The sequence below is a fragment of the Dasypus novemcinctus genome, chromosome 7 (genome assembly GCF_030445035.2).
Source record: "Dasypus novemcinctus isolate mDasNov1 chromosome 7, mDasNov1.1.hap2, whole genome shotgun sequence".
Lineage (NCBI taxonomy): Eukaryota > Metazoa > Chordata > Mammalia > Cingulata > Dasypodidae > Dasypus > Dasypus novemcinctus.
In genome coordinates, this window is record NC_080679.1 from 25,538,400 (window position 1) to 25,558,157 (window position 19,758).

General features: G+C 46.6%; 1 protein-coding gene across 2 annotated transcripts in view; it reads left to right on the plus strand.

The window, feature by feature from the left end:
* Window positions 1–19,758, plus strand: part of ZNF142 (zinc finger protein 142) — a 21,782-nt gene continuing 2,024 nt past the window's right edge. Inside the window, exons 1-7 of one of the 2 annotated variants that reach the window (XM_004469571.5) lie at window positions 1–266; window positions 2,274–2,599; window positions 6,187–6,786; window positions 7,811–7,969; window positions 8,856–9,680; window positions 11,677–11,854; window positions 12,185–15,104. In XM_004469571.5, the coding sequence (XP_004469628.1) occupies window positions 2,320–2,599; window positions 6,187–6,786; window positions 7,811–7,969; window positions 8,856–9,680; window positions 11,677–11,854; window positions 12,185–15,104 (4,962 nt within the window). In that variant the 5' untranslated portion in view covers window positions 1–266; window positions 2,274–2,319. Of the gene's footprint in view, window positions 267–2,273; window positions 2,600–6,186; window positions 6,787–7,789; window positions 7,970–8,855; window positions 9,681–11,676; window positions 11,855–12,184; window positions 15,105–19,758 lie in introns of both variants that reach the window. The other variant, XM_004469569.5, reaches the window with a different exon arrangement.

Sequence of the window (19,758 nt, forward strand, 5' to 3'; positions counted from 1 at the left end):
GGGAAGGAACTTGCCGCTCTGCCTCGTAACTCTCGATGGTATTCCTTGGGCTTTCACGGCCGGGGTAGGGAAGGGGCGGGAACTATAGAAAAAAACCATAGACTAGCCCGCCAGCCGACAAGAAAAAGAGAGAGCGGCCTCAATTCGCCAGTTGTCCTAGAGGCGGCTGGGCCGGAGGCGGTCGCACAAAGGGCGTCCCTTGAGACCTCTCCGGCCGCTGGTAGACCATAGAGATGCGGCTCCCGCCGCCTGCCCGGGGCCAGGAGGTGAGTGAGTGACTGCGGGGCGGGAGCTGGGAGGGGGATGCGGGTGGAGCCAGCCGGAGGCAAAAGTTTCTGGAGCCAGCAGATGAGAATGGGCCTGGGCGGTGGGAATCCCCGCGACGAGGTTGTTGAACCCTGCACGCCGACGAGCTGAGCCCCGCGGCATCAACCAGCCTCCCCCGAGCCTCAGCAGCGTCATTGCTCTGGACCCGGCCCGAGTAGTCGCTGTCTCCTCATGACCATAACCATGACGATGCTCCTTCCCAAGCCTTGCAGATTACAATACGCATTTCCCATTCGCCGGCTCTTGTGATCCCAGCTCTCGCCCGACTACGTGGACGCTGTCATCGCCTCCACTTTACAGATGGGAAAACTGAGGCCCGGAGGAGGGAGGTGACTGTAATTGTCCAAGGCCACCCGCTGAGTCAGAGCCCAAAGGCAGGTGGACACACATCTTGGTCCCCAGGCCTTCTCTCTACTTTCATATGACCTTTCTTTTACGCAATACTCCTCACCCCAAAATAAGCTCATCTCTTCTCTCGTACCCACTTCACCCTGCTTTCCATTGGATGTAGGCTCTCCGTATTGCACCGCATCCTGCTCGTCTTCCCCCTGTAACCCTGTAGAGCCAGACCTGGAAACTTCTCCAGAGCAGAGGTAATATTCAGTAAGTGGAGGCCGTGGTTTCCAGAGAATCCCTTTGACCATCAAAGTATACTTCTGGGCCACCTTCTGAATCCTGAAATTTTGAGTGGCAAGATTCTGGAGAACAGAGAATATCGGATTATAGGGTCTTGTTTTCTTTTTTATGCACATTGCTTCTCACCAGCATCTTGATTTCTTCCTAGCCCTAGGCCGTTATGAACCTTCCTGTGATTCAGTTTCCTGAAGTGATTACTGTCATTACTCATAATAGTTATTAATTACTTAACTTAAACTCATTTTAGCCATGTATAGCATGATATGCAATTTAACTGCCATTCATTTCTCAGATGTGTTCCAGTGGTCAATTTGATGCCATTCTCTAGTCATTGACTTTGAAATTTCTCAAGATGTGTTACTTTATAAGTGAAGAACTGTGTGGTTACTAAGATACCAAACTTCGCTTGCATGTGTCTCCTGTGCCTACAGTTAGTTCTTCACTAGAATTCCTTTATTTGTCTGACTTGAATAGGTTAGTGGTTTCTGTTAAGTGAGGTGATAATGTTAATAAGCTCAACTGTAAGAGCTCAGAGTCTAAAACGAAGACAGGTGGGTAAACAGCAGCTCTATGTGGTACGGTCTCTAATAGGACTGTGCACGAAGTGCCTCTTGGACCACAGAAGAGAGAAATTTAGTGTAAGGGTATTGGGAAACCTTCATATATTGAAAGTGATGTTTGTGCCAGTTCTTAAAGGATAGTTTGGAGTTGGTTAGGCAGACAGAGAGATCAAGAAGGGGAAAGGTATATCAGGCCAAGAGGAAAGCTTGGGCAAGGGTGTGGAAGCAAAAGAGAATGTGCAGAGACTGGGGAAGGGCAGATCATTTGGTATGGCTGGTTCAGAGATCTGGTGAAGGAAGAGGTAGAAGAGGAGCCTTGAGAGGTCATCAGGGGCCAGATCACAAAGGGCCTTATGGCCATGCTAAGGAACAGTGATATCATAAAATGTTAAGAGGGAAAGGTACCTCTGAGATCCTTTGGCCCTGCCCAGATAAGAAAATTGAGAACCAAATTGCTTAATAATGATTTGCCCAAGGTCACTTAGCTAAGTGGTAGCAGAGCAAAAACAAAACCTATTATACTGTCTTTAGTATCTTGGCCAGTATCTGTTGGTTCTTTCCTAATATTGGCTCTGATTATTATCATTTTTATACTTTTTTTTTCCTAAACATAATAATCAAAAGAAAATCTTTCTTTAGGTTAATAAGGTGCAGCTTGCTACCTAAGTGGATGGACCCTGGGCTGTGCACCCATATCAACTGGGAAGAAAATGAGAGCTCTAACTCTGTTTTGTTTTGTTTTTCTTCCAGGTAGCTTAGCAGTACTCAAGAGGCCACAGCACCCAAATCAGTGGTGATGACAGACCCCTTATTGGACTCACAGGCAGCCAAAACTACTAGAGAGATGGATGGACTATGCCCTGAGCTATTGCTGATCCCCCCACCTGTCCCAGACCGTGGAGTCTTAGAGCCTGTGCAGAGCCCTTGCCCCTCTGGGAACCTCACACCTCTGCCTAGTGACCCAAGCTGCCTGCTGGTAGAGGCCACAGCAAGTGAAGAGGGCACAGGGAACATGGAGATCATTGTGGAAGCAGTATCTGGAAACCTGTGTCCAGGTGTTCCCGGAGAGACCCCAGGTACAAAAATAATTGCTAGCAAGTCAGTGGGACAAGCAGTCCTGAGGTTCTGTCTGTGCTATTTTGGATCTTCCTGTATAAATATGATGATAGCATCCTATTTTTATACTTGAAGATGTTGTAATTTGGTCTGCAGTTGTTGAATGTTGATTGAATACTGGTGAAGTAGTCGTATACAACTGTGAACCAAGCAGTTCAAGTCTGCTTATTTCCTATGAGAGCTCTGGATGGGGCTTCTTGTCGGCTAGGCAGTAATTAAATAAGGAAGACTATTCTGTACCTGTACCAATTCAAGGTTGTCCTTACTGTTATAGTCTTGGGGATTCTTTTCTCCTTACTGACTCTCCTACCCAGGAACTGCAGTCAGGGATTAGGCAAAAGACTCATCCTCTCTCCACCACTCTGGGCTTGGCAGGGCTTTCCAGAGGTAATCTGGTATTTCCCTGCCCTAGTTTCTCGTGCATACATTTTTAAATCATCCAAGACATATTAAGAGTGGGAGTTGAATATTTCTCTTTATCTTAAGGGGAAGATTCTTTATTCTTCCCATGTCTTCAACCTCTTATTTCTCAGAAACTTCTTGGTTTTTTTAATTACCATCCTCCAGCTACATTTGCAACTACTTCCTTTGGTGGTGGAGTGTAGTGACCAAAAAAAAAAAATTGGGGAAAGACTAGATAGTTTGATCATATCTACACTTCTGTGTGGTGAAAGAAATCAAAAAAGAAAGAAAGGGCCTGGGAAAAATATTTGCAATATACAAGAAATAATGCCTTTAAAATTCAAATAGCTCCATAATAAGAAAAAGAAAACACTAAATATATGGGGAAAAGAAACATACATGCAGTCTACTAAAGAAAAAATAAAAATGGTCAGTAACCAAATGGAAGGATTCATAATCTCACTAGCACACAAACTCAAATACCTATTATTGGTGAGGATGTAGATAAACAGACATTCTCTTACAGTGCTTATGAAGAGTATAAATTAAGATAATTTTTTTAAAGGAGTTTTACTCACAACATACAATTCGTTTCAAAGTTTATGATCAGTGGCTTTCAGTATAATCAGAGAATAGTGCTTTTATCACATTTTCATTGCTCCTGAAAGAAAAAAAAACCCATACCCCTTATCCTCCCCAGTGACACTTAGCATTGCTGTGGTACATTTGTTAAAATTAATGAAAGAATATTAAAATATTACTGTTGATTATGATCCATAGTTTGCATTAGGTGTATTTTTTCCCATATATCCCCCCTATTAGTAACACCTTGTGAAAGTGACATCCATTTGTTCTAGTTCATGGAAGAACATTTTTATGTTTGTACTATTAATCACATTCATTGTCCACATTAGGGTTCACTATGTTATACAGTCCCATGTTTCGTCAGCTAGCTTTCCTTCTAGTGACATATATGACCTAAACTTGCCCTTTCAAACATCGTCACACACAAGATTCAGTGCTGTTAATTACACCCATGATAATGCTCTATTTATTTATTTCTCTCCCCTTCCCCCACCCACCCTGGTTCTTCTCTGTGTCCATTTGCTGCATGTTCTTTTTGTCTGCTTCTGCTGTTGTCAGTGGCATGGGAATCTGTGTCTCTTTTTGTTGCGTCATCTTGTTGTGTCAGCTCTCCGTGTGTGCGGTGCCATTCCTGGGCAGGCCGCAGTTTCTTTCACGCTGGGCAGCTCTCCTTATGGGGTGCACTCCTTGTGCATGGGGCTCCCCTATGCGGGGGGCACCCCTGCGTGGCAGGGCACTCCTTGCGCGCATCAGCGCTGCGCATGGGCCAGCTCCACAAGGGTCAAGGAGGCCCGGGGTTTGAACCACGGACCTCCCATGTGGTAGGCGGAAGTCCTAACCACTGGGCAAAGTCCACTTCCCTATCACATTTTTAAAGATGCATACATTTAGGTCCTCTGCCTATCTGCTCTCACCTTTGTTTTTTGCCTTTATTTTTAAAAATGTAATTATAGTTTTATTGTGTTTAGAGAGTAAAGGCAATGCATGTTCAGTGTTTTTTTTTTAAGTCATTACAGAAAAGGATAAAGAGAAGACAAAAATCATCTGTAATTACACCACTCATGGGTAATCATTGTAAACACTTTGATGTATTCTTCCAGATTTTCTTCTGTGCATATAATCATATAGGTTTATTTCTATAAAATTCTACTTTAGGTACTCTATTGTAACTTTTTCCATCTTATTTATTGTGACTATTCCCTTTTGAAATGAAAAATACCAGTCTGTATATCTACCTGGGTGCTTACCCTTCCATTGTATGTACCTACCTTAATTTATTCACCAGTCTCTGTTTGGAGACACTGAGGTCATTTCCAGTGTTCTGCTATTATGAACCACTCTGTGATGTATATCCTTCTTCCCGAGCCTGTGCACTTGTCAAAGTATTCCTGTTGGGTAAATTCCTAGAAATTGAATTACACTTTTCAAATTGTAGAACAAATTGCCCTCCGGAACGTTGTTATCAGTTTACACTCCCACCAGTAGTATGTGCTTTTGCCTTTTTCCTTATATTCTTGCCAACCCTAGTAGCAACCAATCTACTGATCCAAAAGAGGGTAAGATGGTTAGTTTCTTGTTTTGATTTGCATTTCTCTGAAATTAATGGGGCTGAATATCTTTTGTTTATTGGTTATTTGTATTCTATGACTTGACATTATGGCTTTTGCCCATTATTCTGTAGAGGGTCCATCTTTTTAATTAGCTTGTAAAGCTCTTTATAGAATTTTTGTGTTGCAGAGATTATCCCCAGTTTGTCATATGCCTTTTTTTTTTTTTAAGATTTATTTTATTTATTTCTTCCCTTCCCCCTGTTGTCTGCTCTCTGTATCCATTCACTGTATGTTCTTCTGTGTCCGCTGGCATTCTTGTCATGTGGCACCAGGAAACTGAGTCACTTTTTTTTGTTGCATCATCTTTCTGTGTCAGCTCTCTGTGTGTGCGGTGCCACTCTTGGGCAGGCTGTGCTTTTTTCGCATGGGACGACTCTCCTTGCGGGGCGCACTCCTTGCACATGGGGCACCCCTACGCAGGGATACCCCTGTGTGGCACGGCACTCCTTTTGCACGGCAGCCCTGTGCATCGGGCCAGCTCACCACACGGGTCAGGAGGCCCTGGGTATCGAACCCTGGACCCTCCATATGGTAGGCAGACACTCTATCAATTGAGCCACAATGCTTCCCTGTCATATGTCTTTTAGCTTCATTAGGTCAATATCTCCTTTTGGAAGTTTCTCATTTTTATTTGGGCAAAATATATTATCTTTTCTTATTGTTTTCTGGATTTGGTTAATGTTTGTTCATTCATTTAGCAAATACTTATTAAGCTTCTATTTTGTGCCAGGTATTTTGGGAGATACTGGACATATAAACACAAATGCAAGGTAAACTGTCTCAGACCTATGGAGCATATAATCCAGGTGGCAGAGCCAGATTTAAAGTCTATCTCCACTCTACAAATATTAAAATACTCACCTAACTTTTCTACTAGTAATAATAACAGACTCCTGTGAGTCTTATTCCATCTGATTCTATGCCTTTCTCTGTCGGTCCTTTGCCTGCAGGTGTCCTGGTAAAGGTGGTGGAGGTGTACTTCTGTGAGCGCTGTGAGCAGAGCTTCGCAGAACCCACTCTGCTGGCCCTGCACCAGTGCACTGAGACCCTTATACAGCCTGTGCAGGACCTGTCTAGCCCCCCATGCTCTACAGAGCTAGCTACCAGCAACCTTACCCTTCCTGACCCTCTGCAAGGCCAGAGCTCATCAAATAGCACTCTGTCATGCCCTGTATGTAGACAGGAGTTTGTCCAGCCCCAGGCCCTGAAGAGCCACTTCAAGATTCACCGGGGCACTCCCAACACCTTCTCCTGCCCAGAGTCTGGCTGTGTGTTCTCCACTGAAGATCGCAAGGGTCTTCAGCACCACCTGAGGCAGACACACAGAGCGGTTCCTGTGCCCTGTTCTTTCCGGGGCTGCCCCTTGCTCTTTGGGAGCCAGCAGGACATGGAGCTGCACCGGCAGACCCATTACCCTTTCCACTGCAGTCATTGCAGCTTCATGGGCTCCAACATCAAACTCTTCGAGCAGCATCAGCGGAGCCATGGAACTGGGACACAAGGGGATCTTTCTGCCATTCAGAGCCTTCCATCCCAGGAGCTATTGTCAGGTATGAGACAACAGGTCCATCAGTCCCCTGCCTTAAATGCAGCCACTATCAGTCTTTTAGGAGAGGCAGCAGTTTTCATGCCATGAATGTGCACGAGTACAAGGGAATCCAGAGTAGTGGTCCAGGAGGAGAGAAATACTGGATGACATGGAAAGGCATCTAGAAACCTTGGACCAGTCAGAAAATATGAATAAGAGAATATCTTTTTCTCTAAGAATGAAGTGCTTTGGCTTCACTGTGGCTTTGAATTTACGTAACCAATATCTTGATCCATTTCAGAATTTTTTAGGCACAAAAGCAAAAATGCCCATCAGTGACTATAGCCCCTTTTGAATGAATGCCTGTAGACTCCTTATTAGAGCAATTGGGATTGGGGGATCAGGCAGGAGAAGCCTGAGTTATTTTTAAAAAGAAACTTTTAAAAAGGATGGTAGTTCACTGATCCTTATGCCTCTTGATATTTAAGAAAAAAAAAAAAAAAAAAAAGGAGCAGGAGGAAATAGAGAAAACAGATAGGGAGAGGCCTGCTTAAGATTCAGTCGTGCTCTGGTGCCCAGAAGAGAAGACCTGTCTTTCCTGGGGAAGAATCATTATGTTCTTTTCTGCCTCTGTTGGGAATAGAAGGGATGGATTTAAGGGAGCAAGGTGTGACGCTGAATTGCTGAGTTGGGTTCCTCAGTAGAACAATTTGGGGTCGGGAATGGGGTCTTTTCAATCATTGTTAGCTTCAGGGTGACCTGAAGCAGGGAAGTCCAGTCTGCTCATTCTCTACTCTCAGACCCTGCAATGACCTCAAAGCACTTACCTTCCAACTCTCTGAGGTTGGTGTTACCTAAGGTTTGATTTAGTGTAGACTGGAGCAGTGCTGACAACTGAGCCTTGAAGCAATAAATTTATTTACTTTGAACCTAAGATTTCCTCAGGCTAAATAGGGAGGGGTGTAATTCTTCCAGCCAGTAAAGGGAGAAGTACAAGCATTCAGTGCTATCCTTGGCTCTTGTAGACTTCATTTATGTATCTCCAGCACCCAAACTGCCCTCAGGAGAGGGAAAGCCGTCAGAGGGGGCAGATATATCTTTGCCTGGGCAAGAATCAGCTGAAGAGGAGGAAGAAGAGGAGAATGGCACCCAGAAGGACTCCCAGAAAGCTGTAGAAAAAGACCAGGGGATTCAACAGTTGGAAGGTAAAAACAACATTAGGCTTGAGGCTTTTGGTGGTAGAGAGGAGTGGATTGTGGAAAGCCTGGTATTGAGGCTGTAGGATTTAGGTCATCTGTGCTTTGGTTCAGACCCTTCGGTTCTTTCTATCCACATTGACATATCAAGTGGGAAAATGGTGAATGGGTAAAGACTCTTAATAATACAGGGTAGTAGTGAACCCAGTTTGCTCTCCTCGGCTGGTTTTCCTTAGACAGAAACCTCTTTTGCTGAGGTGGCATCCCAAAGATGCCAGAGGTTATTGATGATCGAGCAGCAACCTGTCCTGTCTGGCATTGAGCCCCTGTGGTTTTTTTCTGAATCCTTGATTCCCAGTTTTCCTACCCATTTGAACAACATTTGAAACCCAACCCACAGGGAGTACATTTAGTGCCTGGTGAACAGGAAAGATCTGATTGTCTTGTATTTATTACCAGCTCTCTATTATCTCAAACCCAGTGAGCCTGTGTTTGGGAGTAAGAGTCCTTTACCTTCTCCTCACTTCCTCTGGGCTCTTTTCCTTCCAAGCAACCCTGCTGGTCCTTCTGCCCACCCCATAGATCAAGGGCAGGAAGAACAGGAATGCCCAGTTGTTTGAAGTAGCTCTAAACAAAAGCTCAGGAATACTGGGTGGCTGGATGAAGTAGATCAAACAGGCCACAGGAAGGTCTGAGAAGTCCTCTGTGATTTTGTCTCTCTGAATACTTGAGTTCCTAGTGTCAGTTCTTCTTTGAGAGTTCGTTGCGTCTGGGCAAATTAGGGTTCCCCCATCATCTGGCCAGCCCCTGACCAATCAAAGAGTCTTACTCTTAATTCTCTCTGCATTTGTCTGATTATTCCCTTGATCTTTGTACCCTTTTCTCCCTCTCCCAGGGGATGTGGCTTCTGGTGCCGAGTCCCTCTTCAAGACCCACATGTGTCCAGAGTGCAAGCGCTGCTTTAAGAAGCGGACCCATCTGGTGGAGCACCTGCATCTGCACTTCCCAGACCCCAGCCTCCAGTGCCCCAACTGCCAGAAGTTCTTCACCAGTAAGAGCAAGCTCAAGACCCATCTGCTGCGGGAGCTGGGCGAGAAGGCCCACCGCTGCCCTCTCTGCCACTACAGTGCAGTGGAGAGGAATGCACTCAACCGCCACATGGCCAGCATGCACGAGGCTATTTCCAACTTCTACTCAGACATCTACACCTGTCCTGTGTGTCGCAAAGAATTCCGCCTTAGCCAGGCTCTCAAGGAGCACCTCAAGAGCCACACAGCTGCAGCTGCCACAGAGCCGTTGCCTCTTCACTGCTTTCAGGAGGGCTGCAGCTATGCCACACCCGACCGCAAAGCCTTTGTAAAGCACCTGAAGGAAGCTCACGGGGTGCGGGCTGTGGAGTGCCGCCACCACTCGTGCCCCTTGCTCTTTGCCACAGCCGAGGCCATGGAAGCCCACCACAAGAGCCACTATGCTTTCCACTGCCCACACTGTGACTTTGCCTGCTCCAACAAGCACCTGTTCCGCAAGCATAAGAAGCAGGGCCACCCTGGCAGTGAAGAACTGCGCTGTACCTTCTGCCCCTTCGCCACCTTCAACCCCGTGGCCTACCAGGACCACGTGGGCAAGATGCATGCTAATGAGAAGATCCACCAGTGCCCTGAGTGTAACTTTGCCACAGCCCACAAAAGGGTGCTCATCCGACACATGCTGCTTCATACAGGTGAGCTGGCTTCACCTTTACAATAATGCAATATTAATGATGATGGTGATGATGATCATGAGCTTTTAGTGTGTACCATATACCACATGAAGGACTTTACATACATTTTCTCATTCAATCTAGTATTCCTAGGGATAAGTCTAGTATTCTGATTTTTCAGGAGAAACTTAAGTTGAGTGTCTCTCAGCTAGTGAAATGGTCAACCTAGGATTGAATCCAGGCAATCTGATTCTAACCACTATGCTGTTGGCCTAACCTTTAAGTCCCTGACCCACCCCTGTCCTCCCCGTGTCTCAAGCTGAGCAGGACAGATTCCTTCCTTTGTATTTCAAGTTTTGGGGTGTGCTGTGAGGGAAGAGGTGAGGGGACTGAACTGTCCATACAAGTTACGACTTTCCATAGCTTAGACACCCAGGACATTGAAACAGGGCACCGCCAGTGACCTGGAAGTTGCAGATGTTTCAACTCAAGACTAATTGGTTACCAGCATTACTGACGCTTTGGATGACAACCAAATCAGGCTTCCTGCCCCTGCATCATCCTATTTGTGAGCTCTGTGTAAGCATCAGCAATTGGCAGAACATCAGAGAATCTCATCAAAGATAAGAGGGCAATTTTAAGCAGCTTGGGGCAAAGCCATTGTTGTTCATTTGTGCAGTTCATCTGTACACATGCTTTAGTCACAAAGTCGCCATGTTTCTGAGGCATGTCCTAAAACTTTACATCTCTGTAGTGCTTTACAATTTACAGAGTTATTTTAGATGCATTATCCCATTTAATCCATAACAACCTTGTAAGGAAGGCAGGTAAAGATGAGAAAACAATCTCTGAAAAGTTAAGTGGACTGTTCCAAGGTCACACTGCTAGTAGGAAAATCAACCAGAACATCACGCTCTTTGCCTTTCACCCTAGGGAAAGGGGCTGTGTGGGTGGGCAGGGATGCTGGGGAGGGGTTGCAAAGGGGCATCCCCCCCAGCCTCTTAGTGCCAAGCCAGCTACACAGAGAGCTTGTCCTTGAGTTCTCACTGGGCACCACTGAGGACCTTGAAACATCTCATTTAATCTTTTTTTTTTCTCTCTTTATTATTTTTTAAATGTTACATTAAAAAAATATAAGAGGTTCCCATATACTTCCCACCCTCCCTCACTCCACTCCTCCCCCATCAACAACCTCTTTCATCATCCTGGGACATTCATTGCATTTGGTGGATACATTTTGGAGCACTGCTGCACCGCATGGATAATGGTTTACATTGTAGTTTACACTCTCCCCCATCCACCCAGTGGGCCATGGCAGAACATACATTGTCCAGCATCTGTCCCTTTACGACAACCATGTGAGGTCACTATTTTTCTTTCCGCCTTTTTGGAAATAAGGAAACAGACTTAGAGGGGTTGAAAGCTGCAAAGTGGTAAACTGGAATTTGAACCACCATTTCATAGCTTTGTGACTTCTCTGCCTTAATATCCTTATCTGTAAAATGGGGGGTAATAATAGTATCTGTCTTATAGGGATGTGTTGGATTCAGTGAGAGGATGCATTTTATGATGACGTGCTCAGCAAAGTGCCTGGCATGTAGGGAACACTGGATAAATGTTGGCCATTAATATTTTTATTCTCTGACAGTCTCCAGAATCAGAGTTCTTAACCACTGTGTTCTATTGCCTAATTTCTTTCTTCTTCTCTTCCAGAACACTGGAAGAAACTGGGCCACTACTGGGCAACTACTGGAGTAGTTGGCCATTAGTGCCAGCAGGCTGTATAACAATATCAAGAGTGAACTTTAAACCTAGTTTTGAAAAGTTCGGTCTTTACTTCCTTCCCATCTTCATTGGTGTAGGAGCCAGGGGAGTAGTTTGCTGAGAGGATATGAAGCAGCATTGAATATTCTGATGCTAGCATCAGGGCAAGCTTTCTGGGGAAAATGATCTGTCAGCTCCCAGGATTTAAGTCAGACCTGTGTTCTCTCCCTTCTCATCCCTACCCCACATTAAGGTGAGAAACCTCACAAGTGTGAGCTGTGTGATTTTACCTGCCGAGATGTGAGCTACCTGTCCAAGCACATGCTGACCCACTCCAATGCCAAGGATTACATGTGCACCGAGTGTGGCTATGTCACCAAGTGGAAGCACTACCTCAGCGTGCACATGCGAAAGCATGCAGGAGACCTCAGGTATGCACATATTCCCATCCCTATCTCAGGAACTTTGTGCCAGTCTAGCCTCCTCTTGGATCCAACTCCCTGGCCCATGCTCTCTCCACTCCCTAGAGAGAAGACTTAAACATCTTTCTCTGCTCCCGTCATCTCAGTTCCATTGTCACAGCTGGCCTCTGGGCCTGTGGCCCAGTCTGTGTGGGTAGTGGAAGGGAAGAGTAAGTTAGATGATGCATGTACAATGCTGACTATAGAGCCTGACTGATAGTAAGGATTTTTTCAGGGATTCTTAGTTGTTATAACTGATTTATCATTGCGATTGTTTACCATGCCTGCTTTCCTTGCCAGATACCAGTGCAACCAGTGCTCCTATCGCTGTCACCGGGCTGATCAACTGAGCAGCCACAAGCTGCGGCACCAAGGCAAGTCCCTGATGTGTGAGGTGTGTGCCTTCGCCTGCAAGCGGAAGTATGAGCTGCAGAAGCACATGGCTTCACAGCACCATCCCGGCACACCAGCCCCACTCTACCCCTGCCGTTACTGCAGCTACCAGAGCCGGCACAAGCAGGCCCTGCTGAGCCATGAGAACTGCAAGCATACTCGCCTCCGTGAGTTTCGCTGTGCCCTCTGCGACTACCGCACCTTCAGCAACACTGCCCTCTTCTTCCACAAGCGCAAGGCCCATGGCTATGTGCCTGGGGACCAGGTCTGGCAGCTCCGCTATGCCAGCCAGGAGCCAGAGGGGGCCAGGCAGTGCCCGACACCCCCACCAGACTCACAGCCCTCAAATCAGCTGTCTGGTCAGTCAGAGGGGCCAGGCCATGATCAGGAGACCATGGTCGACCCCAGCTTGAACCAGGCCTCACCAGAGACAAATGAGGAAAATGGTGCTGGCAGACAGGATGGCAGTGAGGCTTCCCAGCGGGGTGACCTGGTTGGTAGCCCTAGCCCAGCAGAGGTGGATGAGGGCAGCTGCACATTACACCTGGAAACCCTGGGAGTAGAGCTGGAGTCTGTGGCCGAGCCACCCCTTGAGGAAATGCCTGAAACAGCCCCTATGGAGTTTAGGGCCCTGGATTCCTCGGGTCCCCTAGAACTGGAAGGACCAGATGGAGCTTTGACAGAGCTGCCCAGCTATGAAGGCATTGGGCCTTCTGGCTTGGGTGCTGAAGAAGAGCCCATTCTGGAGAAGCCAGTACTTGAGACGCCCAGAAATGTGCCACCCTCAGAAGAGCCCCCTAACAGCTGGGTGGAAACCTTAAAGGCAACTCCACCTGCTGAGACCACATCCTTGCCCCAGTTCCCTGAATCAGAGTCATTACTTAAGGCCCTAAGGAGGCAGGACAAAGAACAGGCAGAGGCACTGGTGCTGGAGGGGCGGGTACAAATGGTAGTGATACAGGGAGAGGGGCGGGCCTTCCGCTGCCCACACTGCCCTTTTATTACCCGCAGGGAGAAGGCCCTGAGTCTGCACTCTAGAACTGGGTGCCAGGGCCGCCGAGAGGCCCTACTATGCCCTGAGTGTGGGGCTAGCTTCAAGCAACAGCGTGGCCTTAGCACCCACCTGCTGAAGAAGTGCCCTGTTCAGCTCAGAAAGAACAAGGGCTTGCCCAGACCAGATTCACCCATCCCTCTTCATCCTCCGCCCATAGGCAACCAGGCCTCAGAAGATACAAAGGGTGGGACGTCCCTACCTGCACCATTAGAAGCAGAAATAGTGCTCCCAAAAGATGTGCCTTCTGAGCTTCCCAGAGAGCCAGAAGTAGAGGAGCCTCCTGCCGTACTCTCTGGTTCCCCAGTCCCTCCTATAGGGAGCTCCCCACCCACAGAGACTTCTGCAAAGTTCCACTTTGAGCAGGGCAAATTTCACTGCAACTCTTGCACATTCCTTTGTTCTCGGCTCTCCTCCATTACCTCTCACGTGACTGAAGGCTGCCGGTGGGGACGTGGTCGGGGAGGGAAGAGAGGGGCCCCCCAAACCCAGCCTATTGTGACCCCTATGAGCAATGGGGACTCTCCTTCCCTGAGCAAGAGGAGTACAGAGTCCAGCCTGGTTGGTGGGGACACAGCTCTGGTTCCAAGGCAGAAGGGGGCTCGCTTCTCCTGTCCCACGTGCCCCTTTAGCTGTCAGCAGGAACGGGCTCTGAGGACTCACCAGGCCCGGGGTTGCCCCCTTGAGTCTGGAGAGCTGCACTGTGGCCTCTGCCCATTCACTGCCCCTGCTGCTGCTGCCCTGCGCCTCCACCAGAAGAGGCGGCACCCCACTACAGCTCCAGCCCGCAGCCCTCGGCCCCCTCTTCAGTGTGGGGACTGTGGCTTCACCTGTAAACAGAGCCGGTGCCTGCAGCAGCATCGTCAGCTAAAACACGAAGGGGTGAAGCCACACCAGTGCCCTTTCTGTGACTTTTCCACAACCAGGAGGTATCGTTTGGAGGCACACCAGTCCCGACATACGGGTGTTGGCCGCATCCCCTGCAGTTCCTGCCCCCAGACATTTGGTACCAACTCAAAGCTTCGCTTGCACCGGCTCAGGGTGCATGACAAAACCCCCACTCACTTCTGTCCACTCTGTGACTATAGTGGTTACCTCCGCCATGACATCACTCGCCATGTCAACAGCTGCCACCAGGGCACCCCAGCCTTTGCCTGCCCCCAGTGCGAAGCCCAGTTCAGCTCAGAGACCGCACTCAAGCAGCATGCTCTGCGTCGGCACCCCGAACCTGCACCCCCAGCCCCTGGCTCTCCCACAGAGGCTACTGAGGGGCCCTTGCACTGCTCCCGCTGTGGGTTGCTGTGCCCCAGCCCTGCCAGCCTGCGAGGACACACTCGTAAACAACATCCACGACTTGAGTGTGGGGCCTGCCAGGAGGCCTTCCCTACCCGGCCAGCACTGGATGAGCACCGGAGGCAGCAACATTTTAGCCACCGCTGCCAACTCTGTGACTTCGCTGCTCGGGAACGGGTGGGCCTGGTGAAGCACTACCTGGAGCAACATGAGGACACAGCAGCAGCAGCAGTGGCCTCAGATGGGGATTCTGGTCAGCCTCCTCTGCACTGCCCCTTTTGTGACTTTGCATGTCGCCATCAGCTGGTGTTAGATCACCATGTGAAAGGGCATGGGGGAACCCGGCTATACAAGTGTACTGACTGTGCTTATAGCACCAAGAACCGCCAGAAGATCACCTGGCACAGCCGCATCCACACTGGGGAAAAGCCCTACCGCTGTCACCTCTGTCCCTATGCCTGTGCTGACCCCTCTCGCCTCAAGGTAAGGTCAGGGACCATGGGGGCAGGTAGTGGAGGAGTGTAGGCTCCTCAACTAATTGGGTTCTCTTATGTCGACTCTTCCAAATGTTAGATGTATGATCTCTAGCCAAGTTTCTTAAGTTTTCCAAACCTCAGATTCTTCATCTGTAACAAGAGAGATTAAAAAAAAAAAGGATAATGCTTACCCAATTGATAGGGTTGCTGCAAAGATACAATTTCGTAATTCATGATTGGCACGTGATAAAGGCATGTAATAGGTTGGGGATAATCTGGATAATGATAGTAGCTAGCATTTATTGAGCACTTCCTGCCAACCACTGTAATTTTAATCCTTTCAAAAGCACAAGATATGCTTTTTTATTATTATTAAAGAAGGTGTAGGTTTACAGAAAAATCATGCAGAAAATAGAGTTCCCATATACCCTCCCCATACACACAGTTTTCCCTACTAAGATTTTGCATTAGTGTGGTAAATTTGTTATAATTGATAAAACAATATTATTATGGGAAGCAGATGTGGCTCCAGTGATAAGGCCTCTGCCTACCATATGGGAGGACCCAGGTTTGATCCCTGGGGCTTCCTAGTAAAAAAGAAGAGAAAAGCATGTCTGTGTGGCGAGCCAGTGCCCGCATGGCAAGCTGAGTGCCTGGACAGCAAGCTGAGTATCCGCGCAGTAAGCCAGTGCCTGTGCAAGTGAGTCACGCTGCAAAATGATGATGCAGCCAAAGAGAGACAAAGGGGAGAGTCAAGGTGAAGCACAGCAGAGACCAGGAACTGAGGTGGTGCAATTGACACCTACCCCTGATAACTTCTATTATAGTCTCAGACTCTATGATTTTGCTTTTTAATTATCTCATATCTGTGAGATCATACAAAGTTTGTCCTGCCTCTGGCTTATTTCACTCAATATGACATCTTCATGGTTCATCCATGTTACAGTCCTCTTTATGGCTAAGTAATATTTCATTGAAAATATGTATATCACATTTTGTTTATCCATTCATCTGTTGATGAACACTTGAGTTGCTTCTAATTTAGGTAGTTATGAATAATGCTGCTATGAACATTGGTGTGTAAATATCTCTTCATGCTTTAAATTTTGGGGGGTATATACCTAGATGTGGTATTAACAGTTTATATAATAATTCTATACTTAACTTTCTGAGGAACCATCAAACACTTCCACAGTGGCTATATCATTTTACAAACCCACCAAAAATGGATTAATGTTCTTATTTCTCCACATTCTCTCCACACTTGTTCTTTTCCATTTTCTAAACAATAGCCACTGTAGTGGGTATGAAATGGCATCTAATTGTGATTTGGGTGCTGTTTGGCCATTTGTATATCTTCTTTGCAGAAAAGTCTATTCAAGTCTTTAGCTCATTTTTTTTAATCTTTTTTTTTCAGGAGGTACTGGGAATTGAACCTGGGACCTCATACATGGGAAGCAGGCACTCAATCACGGAGCCACATCTGCTCCCCTGCTCATTTTTTTTCCCTCTCCCCTTCTCCCCCCTGCCCCCAGTTGTCTGCTCTCTGTGTCCATTTGCTGCATGTTCTTCTGTGTCCGCGTGTATTCTTGTCAGCAGCACCTGGAATCTGTGTCTCTTTTTGTTGTGTCATCTTGCTGCATCAGCTCTCTGTGCGGCGCCTTTCCTGGGCAGGCGCACTTTTTTTGCGCTGGACGGCTCTCCTTATGGGGTGCACTCCTTGCGCGTGGGGCTCTCCTATGCGGGGGACACCCCTGTGAGGGATGGCACTCCTTGTGCGCATCAGCACTGCATGTGGGCCAGCTCATCTCACAGGTCAGGAGGCCCTGGGTTTGAACCTTGGACCTTCCATGTGGTAGGCTGACTCTCTATCTTTTGGGCCAAATCCACTTCCCTCTTTTTTTTTTAAGATTTATTTTATTTCATTTATCTATTCTCTCCCCCCCTTGTTGTTTGTGCTCACTGTCTGCTGTCACCTCTCCCCAACCGTGCAACCAGCTTACCTTCACTGGGAGGCCCCAAGAATGGAACCTGGGACCTCCCATATGGTAGATGGGAGCCCAATCACATGAGCCACATCTGCCTCCCCTTGCTCATTTTTTAATTGGGTTATTTTTCTTGTTAAGTTGTAGATTTCTTTATATATTCTATATATGAAAACTTCATTGGGTATGTGACTTACAAATATTTTCCCCTGTTGGTTGTTTCATGTTAAAGTTCTCTGACACAAAAGTTTTTAATTTTGATGAAATCCTGATTCTTATATTTAAGTCTTTGATCCATATTGAGTTTATTTTTCTATATGGTATGAGATAGGAGTCCACTTTCATTCTTTTGCATAGGGATAGTCCATTTTCCAGTACCATTTGTTGAAGAGACTATTCTTCCTGCATTGCGTGTATTAGACTTGGCACATCTGTCAAAAATCAAGTAGGGGAAACGGATGTGGCTCAGGCTGTTGGGCTCCCGCCTACAACATGGGAGGTCTGTGTTTCAGTTCCCAGTGCCTCCTAGGGAAAACAGTGAACTGGCGTGATGGGTGGGCATGGCAAGCTGACTCAAGAAGAGACAAGAAGAAAAACATAATGAGAGGTTCAACAAAGTAGGGAGCAGAGGTTCTTGGTGCCTCCTAAAAGAGGACAAGCAGGATGGTGAACTGGCATAACAAGATGATGCAATGAGAGACATAACAAAGCAGGAATGGGAGATAGCTCAGGTGATTAGATGCTTCCCTCCCACCTCTGAGGTCCCAGGTTCAGTTCCCCATGCCTCCTAAAAAGAAGACCAGAACACAGCAAATGCAAAACAATGAGGGGATGGGGAGAAATAAATAAATCATTAAAAAAAAATCAGTTGACCATTGGGAGTGGATGTGGCTCAAGTGGTTGAAAGCCCATCTCCCATGTGAGAGGTCCTGGGTTTCGTTCCCAGTACCTCCTGAAAAACAAAAACAAATAAGCAAAACAGGAGTGGCACTGCACACAGGGAGAGCTGACGCAGCAAGGTGACGCAACAAAAAGAGACACAGATTCCCAGTGCTGCTGAGAATGCAAGTGGACACAGAAGTACACACACACAGCGAATGGACACAGAGCAGACAACTGGGGGTGGAGGGAGAGAAATAAATTAAAAATTTTCTAAATAATAATAATTTTTTATAGGAGGTACCGGGAATTAACCCAGGACCTCATACATGGGAAGTAGGCACTTAACCACTGAGCTCCCTGTAATAAATTTTTAAATTGTGAAGCGTGAGTCCTCCAATTTCATTCTTTTTCAGGATAAGGTTTTAACTATTCTATATATATATATATTCTATATATATATATTCTATATATAAATTTAATGATTGACTTTTCCATTGCTGCAAAAAAAGCTATTAGAATTTTGATTGGGATTGCATTGAATCTGTACATCTCTTTGGATATAGTTGACATCATAATGATATTTGATCTTCCGAATCATGAGCATAGAATGTCCTTTTATTTATTTATGTCTTCTTTGATTTCTTTTAGCAATATTATTTTGTAATTTTCTTTGTACACATCCTTTACATCTTTCATTAAATTTCTTCCTTAGATATTTGATTCTTTTTGTTGCTATCATAAATGAATTTTTTCTTGATTTCCTCTTCAGATGGTTCATTAATTATCTGATTATTGCATGTTGATCTTGTACCATGCCATTTTGCTGAATACATTTATTAGCTCTAGTAGCTTTGATGTGGATTTTTCCAGATTTTGTATCATCTTTTTTTTTGGCTTAATTGATCTGGCTAGAACTTCCAGTACAATGGTTTTTTTTTTTTTTAATTTGTTTTATTTATTCCCCACCCCCCACTCCACCCCATTGTCTGTCTGCTCTCTTGTATCCATTCGCTGTGTGTTCTTCTGTGCCTGTTTGCGTTCTTGGTAGCACCGGGAACCTATGTCTCTTTTTGTTGCATCATCTTGCTGTGTCAGCTGTCCGTGTGTGTGGCACCACTCCTGGGCAGGCTGTGCTTTTCTCGCGCGGGGCGGCTCTCCTTGCAGGGTACACTCCTTGCGTGTGGGGCTCCCCTACGTGAGGGACACCCCTGCGTGGCACAGCACTCCTTGTGCGTGGCAGCAGTGCATGTGGGCCAACTCACTACACGGGCCAGGAGGCCCTGGGTTTGAACCCTGGACCTCCTATATGGTAGGGGAACACTCTATCAGTTGAGCCACATCCGCTTCCCTCCAGTACAGTGTTGAATAACAGTGGTGACAATGGGCATCCTTGTCTTGTGTCTGATCTTAGAGGGAAAGCTTTTAGTCTTTCACCATTGAGTATAATGTTAGTTGTGGGTTTTTCCTGTAGGTCCTTTATCATGTTGAGGAAGTTTCTTTCCATTCCATTTGACTAATCCCCATTTTATAGATTTAGGGATTAGGTCACCCAAGGACTCAACCAGTAAGTGGCAGAGCAGATTTTCAAACTCAGTTCAGGACAGATATAAGGGAAGGCTGAATGGGTTGAGATGGTATCCAAATGACCAGACTGGGGTCCAGATTAGCAGTGCAAGTATGGATAGGCTGGTAGCAAGGAACAGGGTTATCTGCCAATACTTTCTCTGACTGCTCATCCCTACTTCCACATCCAGTGTGTACCAAGGAGTGTGCTTTATCTGAGTATATTCTTTT